Raw genomic sequence first — 9,223 nt, forward strand, 5'->3', positions numbered from 1 at the left:
GGTTTGTAGACAACCTACATGAACCACTGAGCCACTGCCGCCCTTTTAAAATTCACGAGCCGCCACTGGTCAGTTTATTTCATTTAATATAGTTAATCTAATATAACATCATACTAAGAGTGCAGTTGTTCTCCAGATATTAGCATAACAAATGTGATTTAGATTTTTATACAAATTTAATCAACAAGAAGTTAATATTAAGTGCATTTTAGGCACCATATTGACTGTTTTAGCTCTATTTCACCAACGAAAGATGTTGAAAACTAAGCTACAGCAGTAATAGCACTAATTGTGTCTTTGAGAAACACACTGAGGTGTTTCCTAACTGAGTGAATCCACTTTTTGAACAAATCAGTCATTGATGTAATAAATTATTATTATTTTTGTTTGTTTTTTCCCCTGTCTTTCACGTCTATACGGATCTCACTATACAGTTGTGTGAGGGTGTATGTCTAAGAGTGTGTATGCCTTCATTTTGCTAGGCATGGAAAATGTTTTATATATGCATGTGTTAATTATAACTGTGAAGCGACAACATTGCTATTAAATGTGCTATATAAATAAATAAAAGTTGAAGTTAAGTTCAAATTCCATTGTATTTTGGTGGCTTGATTGTGTAAACAACTTCAAAAACATTGCAAAAAAAAAAAAAAAGTTTTGAAGAATGTTTTCGTCAATTTAGTCAGCTTTTTCATTGAACCAGAAAGAAACTTTGAGAAGAAGGATAATGGAACGGTCTCCATGCAATAGTAAGGCTTTCCTCTCTGTACCCATATTCTTAAGTACAATTTAGCATGTTTTATTGGTGTCCCCTTCAAAACTTGCTCGTGAGAAATGTTATGTTTATTGTCCCCCCCAACATTTAGATGAGATTTTCGCCCCTGCTTGTGCACTCTGAACTGGCTCATATTTTGTGCAGTTGGCTTGATCACATTAAAATCAAGTGTGAACACTTTTAAATCATTGTGTGTAAATAATGACAGCTATGCTTTAGTTGTGTTTAACCTTTGCTGTTTGTGTTTACTATTTTGCAGCCCATCAAATGCATCACAATGTGACAAGTGTTTAAGTGAATGAGAATGTTTAGAGTTTTGCAAAAGAGTGCATGAGGTTTGCAAATAGAGCCTAACTGCTTGAATGTGTTTAAGGTTTAGCAGAAAGTGTGCTTTATTCTACAAATTGGTTTAAGCTAGTGAGAATTTGGTTCAGAGATTGGGGTTTAGTGTTTTAGCAAATCAGAAAAATAGTAAGCTATGCTTATATTTTAGAAAATATACATTTTTAGAATATACTATTGTGCATATTGCAATAGTAATGTAGTTTATTATTATTATTGTTATTATTATTATGTAATCCAACTTAGAGCTATGGGTCAAGAAGAATCCCAAACAGAAGAGTTTCAATTAAGAAGAAAATACTCTAAATAAATTAATATACATACTGTAATTTTATAATTATATAACTAACTAAATTCAAAGAAAGACTATTCCCTTAACATTTTGTTTTATATGGTGGAATAATGATGTAGTCCATGAAAATAAATAAAACAATTTATATTGTAGATTTTCTAAACGACAAAAGGGCACAAGAAATTATATAAAATACAATTTAGGCTATGTAAGTAGATCTTTTATTGGAAATATAAATATATTGTAACACCTTACCATTTGAAGACACTGAAGGGCACAAGACATTTTGTGCCCCTAAAATAACAAGTTAAGTTACAAATCAGTTACTAAAGACTTACATTCCTAAAACATCACTTGTATGACTGGATCCAAAGACATTTTGAAGATTATCACAGCATTGTACATATTTCTAATGGGGAGTTACCGACTCAACACATTAAGTGCTGTTACTAGTGTATAATAATATAATAAATTAAGATGGTCCTTTTTCTCGGCACCAAAATTTTACAAACTTCTGTCTTATTTCTTTAGTTTGTAAACCATATACTAATGGATTTAGTCCTGGTGGTACAATGTGGAACATTATACTTGCTAGTTTCCTGCTCTCAGAGTAGAGAGGAAAACGATGGAGAAAAATAAAAGTGGATCCAGAAACAAGCATGATTAAATATACAGCTAAATGAGTGCTGCATGTTTTTATGGCTTTGCTGTTCAGTGCTTTGTTTTTGCTAGTTATGCATACATTAGCAATTTTGCCATATGTTATGAATATAGACAGAATTGAGAAGGAAAATAAAACCACAGTATAAATGATTCCATACACATTATTAACAACAACACCATCCTCACAGGACAGTTTAAACAATGAGGCATTGTCACAGAAAGGATTTTCAATTTTAGATCTGCAGTGAGACAGTCGCACAGTGAGTCCTATCAAAATTGTCACCATAAGTACTGACAGACCCCAGGCTGATGCTGATAATTTTACCACCATTTTATTGGTCATTATAGTTGTGTATCGCAGTGGATAGCATATAGCCACATATCTGTCAAAGGCCATAATTATAAGAACATAATGGCATGCTGCTACAAATATATGCACAAAATATGCTTGAACAACACACTCCACATATGTCATATAGCGCTCTGGGGTTTCTTTTAAAATGTCTTGCAATAAGCGTGGCAAAATCACAGTTGTCCCTAATATATCATTCAGTGGCAAGTTACAGAACAGGAAATGCATAGGGTGATGTAGGTTCTTCTCTGTTGAGATCAGAATTACAAGTGCAATATTGGAAACCATTATAAAGACATAAACCAAAAGAAGAAATGTGAAAACAGCATAGGTAGACTGAGGTGTAACTTGAAGTCCCTCCACTAGGAGAATACGGTGTCTGAATGTCAGGTTGTCCATTTCATGCACAAAACCTGCAAACAGTAACAATCGGACATATAATATTAATTTATAAAATTTCAGCATAGACTACTGCATTGGGCTTTAAAGAATGAACATTGAAATATTGTTTATAAGCTCTAGGAAGTAAAATGCATATCACCCAGATATGTTGCATTCTATGACTTTGTGTGTGCTCATATATAGATGATGTCCACATGTATGACATTTTTATGCAACTGCTTGCTATCTAAACAGGTTAAACAGTCTATCACACTATTTGTCATATGCTAATATAAGCACAATTAATCAGATTTGTTGCAAAACATGGAAACACTGGAGAATTGCATAGTAAACAGAAATATCAAGGAATTTGATATTAATGTTGTATATTTCATAGTTACCTAGTATTAGTTGACTATGTATAGCAACACATACTTACTGCAGATGGATTTTGTTATTACTAAGGGAGTTGATTTATCACTTTAAAGATTTGATTCATATGTTGCCAATGAATCAAATAAGTCAACTCAGTATACAGTGTTACCTAAATACTGACTTGCACTTCTCTGAAATGTTCACCTGGCCTCACCTTTTAATATGAGGTTCAAAGGTGTTTTTATCATACTAACACCCCAGAGGGGGAAACTGATTCATGTCACTTGTTGCCATGATCATAGACACAATATCATGGATACAATTATATACAATAATGATATGAAAATGAAATGATAGTTAGACTGTTTAATATACATATATTACTATGAGTATATTTTGCTTGCTTTGAGACCAGCGAAGGATTTGCACTGGTTCCACTTTATATTGTGTCCAAAAGTACTATGTACTTACCTTTAAATTAATAATTTGGTACAATGCACGTATTGTGTACCTACGTATTTTTTTATATTGTACTTATATCTTAAAAAATCTGCATGTGATTACATTAATTTCTATAAATACACTGTTGACCCATCCCTTACACCTTATCCCACCCTTAAACCTACCCAGTCCACCAAACCCGTCCCTAACTTTATTACTATCCCACCTAAATGGCAGCAAAAGTGTTTTGCAATAAAATATGAACACAATAAGTGCATTGTACTTGTTTTTGAATGTAAGTATATTGTAGTTATGGCCACTTAGTATTGTCACAAACGTAGGTACAAACAGAGAGATCCAATTGCAGTGTTTATTTAGGAGAATCCAAAAATCGTAGTCCATACAGGCAAGAGGTCAATATTAACAAAAGCAGTCCAAAACAAGAAACACGAAAAACAATAGGGAACACGAGAAAGAAGCCCAACCAGGGCAGAGCAAAGGACCACCACAGCCGTGCGGACGAGACAGAAACCCACCAGGGCGGTGCAGAGGACCACCACAGCATAGCAGATGAGACAGAAGCCCACCAGGGTGGTGCAGTGGACCACCATCTCCGATCGGTCGAGACAGAAGCCCACCAGGGCGGTGCAGAGGACCACCACAGCCGAGCAGACGAGACAGAAGCCAACCAGGGCGGTGCAGAAGACCACCACAGCCGAGCAGACGAGACAGAAACCCCCCAGAGTGGGGCAGAGGACCACCACAGCCATGCAGACGAGACAGACGTGGCCATGATGAGATGGTAGATGGTCTCCATTGCACTGACAGGGCAGGCGATGAGTTCCTGGATGAGGCCATGACAGGATAGGACGAGCACTCAGGAAATTTGGCTGAGATGTGACGAGGCTCTTGAAGTTCAGCTGAGACGTGATGAGGCTCTGGAAGATCAGCTGAGACGTGACGAGGCTCTGAAAGTTCGGCTGGGACGTGACAACGCTCTGGAAGCACCTGTTTCTTCTGGTGTTTTATACTCTCTCCACTATACTTTTTCTCTGTTCGTTATTTGCGCTTAACCCACTCACTCACCGCGCGTCTCCTGATGCTCTCCCCCGCTGCAGGGTTCGCTAAACAACGCCCCCCCCCTTGCCACATACCCCCAACGCCCGACTCAGGCCGGGGTGCCATCCGGCCTGAAGCCCCCATTCTTGGGTGAGGAAATCGGCCACAGCCATCTGAACACCCGGCCTGTGGACCACCTTGAACTTAAAAGGCTGTAAAGCTAGATACCAACAAGTGATCCGTGCGTTGGTATCCCTCATGCGGTGGAGCCACTGCAGGGGAGCGTGGTCCGAACAGAGGGTGAATTCCCGTCCCAGGAGATAATAGCGGAGGGTGAGGACGGCCCACCTGATGGCAAACACTCCTTCTCCACGGTGCTGTAATTAGTCTCTCTCTTAGAGAGCTTGCGACTAATGTACAGCACCGGCTGTTCCTCCCCCTCTATCTCCTGCGACAGGACAGCACCCAGCCCCCTGTCCGACGCGTCCGTCTGCAACAAAAAAGGGAGAGAGAAATCAGGAGAGTGAAGCAACGGCCCGCCACATAGAGCAGCCTTCACCTGGGCTGGCACGGCTCCGTCCACTGAACCGTATCTGGTGCTTCCTTTTTAGTGAGATCAGTCAAGGGGATGGTGAGGTCCGAATAATTAGGCACAAACCTTCTATAATATCCCGCCAGCCCCAAGAACTGTCTCACCTCCTTTTTGGTCTTGGGACGCGGACAGGTCGCAACCGCTGCAGTCTTATCAATTTGGGGACGCACCAGTCCATGTCCCAAGTGAAAACCCAGATACTTTACCTCCAAGCGCACATTCGCACACCTCTTCGGGTTGGCCATGAGCAACACCCTGTCCATCAGTCGCTGAAACATAGCTGGCGCGCCGAACAGCCCAAAAGAGAGTGTAACAAATTGGTGTAATCCAAACGGCGTCGTGAAAGCTCTTTTTTCTCTGGATAAAGGGGATATGCCAATAACCCTTTGTTAAGTCCAATGTCGAAAAAGAACGAGCCGTACCGAGCCGGTCAAGCAATTCGTCAACCCGTGGCATTGGATATGCGTCGAATTTCGACGCAGCATTCACCTTCCGAAAATCCACACAGAAACGCACTGAGTCGTCCGTTTTAGGAACTAAAACTATCGGGCTCGCCCAGTTACTGTTGGATTCTTCTATTACCCCCATTTCAAGCATCGCACCTAATTCTTCCTGAACTACATTTTTCTTGTTTTCAGGCAAGCGATATGGCCGGCTGCGAACCACCACGGCTGGTTTTATATCAATATGGTGCTGAATGTGATTTGTACGGCCAGGTAGGGGAGAAAACACGTCAGCAAACTCCGCCTGTAATGTAGTCAAATCAGTGAGCTGGGAGGGCGAGAGATGATCTCCCCCTGGGGCCAGAGCGAGAGATTGTTTTTTTATATTCGCTTCTGGTCCAAGATCATCCTCTCCGCTAATCACCGTTGCCAACATCACTGATTCTCCCTCAACCCCTTTTTTTTAGGAGATTGAGGTGATAAATTTGACGTGCTCCTCTCCTATATGAGCGTATTACCTCATAATCGAGCTCTCCAACTTGCCGTGTGACCTCAAACGGTCCTTGGCACTTTGCAAGTAATTTTGAACTTGACGTTGGGAGTAATACAAGCACTTTATCTCCCGGTGCAAATTTACGCAAATTGGTTCCCCTGTTATACAGCCGGCTCTGTTTGTTCTGGGCCTGTAACAAATTATCCATAGAGAGCCGCCCCAAAGTGTGGAGTTTTGTTCTCAGGTCCATCACAAACTGAATTTCGTTTTTAGATTGAGAAGGTCCGTCCTCCCAAGTCTCTCTTATGACGTCCAGCACCCCCCTGGGCTGGCGACCATAGAGCAACTCGAAGAAGGAAAACCCTGTGGAGGCTTGCGGGACCTCTCGCACAGCGAACAACAGGGGCTCCAACCATCTGTCCCAATTTTTGGCATCTTCTTGAACTAATTTACGAATCACTGTCTTAAGCGTGCGATTAAAATGTTCGACCAGCCCGTCCGTTTGTGGGTGAAAGACGCTGGTCCGAATCTATTTAATGCCCAATTATTTGTAAAGTTTGCGTAATGTCCGTGACATAAACGCTGTGCCCTGTTTAGTGAGGATTTCCTTAGGAATCCCCACTCGGGAGATTAAAGAAAATAGTGCGTCAACAACACTCTTAGCGGAAATGTTGCGAAGAGGCACTGGTTCTGGTGTTGCATAATCCACAATGACTATTGCAAAATGATGTCCTCGTGCTGATCCCTCTAATGGCCCGATGAGGTCCATGCCAATTCTCTCGAAGGAGACCTGCATTAATGGGAGGGGGCGCAAAGGCGCTTTTGGGGTGGCCGGTGGGTTTACCAACTGACATTCACGACAAGCCGCGCACCACCTGCGCACATTCTCGTGAATGCCCGGCCAAAAAAAACGGGTCATGAGGCGATTTAGTGTCGTTCCTTGTCCTAAATGACCAGCCATTGGATTAGAATGAGCTGCCTGAAAAAGCATTTCCCGGCGGCTCCTAGGAACTAATAACTGGGTTGTATCTTCTTTTGTCTGAGTGTCTTGGGTCACTCGATACAACCTATCTTTAATTATTGCAAAATATGGACAGGTAAGCGGCTGTCCAGGATGGAGAGGCTGACCGTCGATGGTCCTGACCTGTTCAAACGTGCGTTTCTGCATCTCATCTGTGAGCTACCGTGAGCTCTTCGGGCAGTACGGGTCCACCCTATTCGAGTTACCACTCGTGAACCAGGAGGCGGAATTGTCTCAGGCCTTTCAAACCTGTTAAAGGGTAGACGGTGTCCTTTGGAATTATTCTCTTGATTTCGCTCTGTTCCCCTGAGGCAGTACTCAGTGGTCCCAGTTCAGTCTCTCCCGCCCTGCACACTCGCATTCCCCTCCGGTGCATTCTTTCCCCAAGAGGCATCCGTACATAAAACCCCCAATAATTCTTTAAACGCTGGCCAATTCGTCTGGGCGGGCTATATATATATAGTTCCGTATACAAAAGTAAACTACAATGCCAATAATGGCACTGACCCGACTACGCCAGCCCGGAAATTGGCCAGAGACCCACAGATACATGAATTATAAAGCACACAGATTCGCAGTGGCCGAGTCAGATAATAGACAAGGATATGCCTTTCACCGATTTTATTCCTCAATACATACAATAAAATATAACTTTTAATAAATCACTATAAAAAGGCTGCATCAATCATGGAACAGGTTAACAGTTACACAGTTAAATGGAAGCTTAGTGAGTAGTGAGTTTCTGCTTCAGGACCTGAAAGGCATGTTCGCACTGTTAAGACCACAGCACTGCCAATTCTTGTCTCTGGCTGCTCACTTTCCCCCCACATGCGTTGGTCACCAACTGATATAACGGAGCTGCTATCTAGGCAAACCCTTCTACAAAACGCCAATAGTAGCTAACAAAGCCCAGGAAAGTCCGCAGCTCTGACACAGTCTTAGGACATGGCCACTGGGCTACACTCTCAACCTTACCCGGGTCCCTTGAAGGATAATACATGTCCCAGGTACTGCACACTCTCCCTAAAGAATGCAAATTTTTCCAACTTCACCTTGAGACCAGCAGCTTGTAGGCGATCCAGCACCATCCTCAGTCTCTGGAGATGGTGTTGCACCGAGGAGGAATACACAATAATGTCGTCTAGATAAAACAAGACAGATTGGTGTCGCTGGTCACCAAAGAGCTGCTCCATCAACCGTTGGAAGGTGCCTGGAGCATTGCACAACCCGAAGGGCATACGATTCCACTCGTATAGCCCGAAGGGGGTGCAAAAAGCCGTTCTATGGCGATCAGACTCAGCAACTGGGACCTGATTATACCCGCTGGCCAGATCTAATGTGGTGAACCAGCGAGCCCCCGTTAGAGAATCCAAGGTTTCCTCGATACGAGGCAATGGGAACAAGTCTCTTTGGGTCTTGGCGTTGAGCTGACAGTAGTCTACGCACAAGCGGAGGCTACCGTCCTTCTTGACCAATACCAGTGGGGAAGCATATGGGCTGCAACTTTCCCGAATCACCTGGGCGTCTAAGAGCTGGCTAATGTGAGTCTTGACTAACTCATATTCAGATGGGGGAATACGTCTATAGCGCTGACGAACTGGAGTCTCGTCCATTAAGGGGATTTCGTGAGACAGAAGTTCAGTGCAGCCCAGATCTCCCTCACCAGTAGAGAACACGCTCTGGAATTCCCAGAGGAGAGCCCTTACCTGCTCCTGTTCCTCATCAGACAACCCTTGGAGTTCCACACTTTCGACAGGCTCTAGCACTGATGTAACAATCCCCTCGGAAACAGCTATTTGAGCATTCGCGACCGGACCCTCGGTCAGCCCGACAGGTGAATCCACCAAATACACCTCACGCATCTTCCCAATGATCGTGGTAGGATATAAAACAGCATCGAGCACACCAACGTTAACAATGGGCATGCGAACAGTACCACTAACCACATGCACTAGAGACGGGGAGGCTAATAAACCAACAGTTAACCGAGTCTC

General features: G+C 42.8%; 1 protein-coding gene across 1 annotated transcript; it reads right to left on the reverse strand.

Moving 5' to 3' along the window:
- Positions 1-1,881: 1,881 nt before the first annotated feature.
- LOC132116764 (olfactory receptor 52N5-like) lies at positions 1,882-2,829 on the reverse strand. The gene has a single exon (XM_059525633.1). It carries the CDS (start codon positions 2,821-2,823, stop codon positions 1,882-1,884), a length of 942 nt encoding a protein of 313 aa, XP_059381616.1. The 5' UTR covers positions 2,824-2,829.
- Between the last annotated feature and the right edge of the window lie 6,394 nt (positions 2,830-9,223).

This window comes from Carassius carassius, chromosome 36, assembly GCF_963082965.1.
Source record: "Carassius carassius chromosome 36, fCarCar2.1, whole genome shotgun sequence".
In the NCBI taxonomy this organism is placed as follows: Eukaryota; Metazoa; Chordata; class Actinopteri; order Cypriniformes; family Cyprinidae; genus Carassius; species Carassius carassius.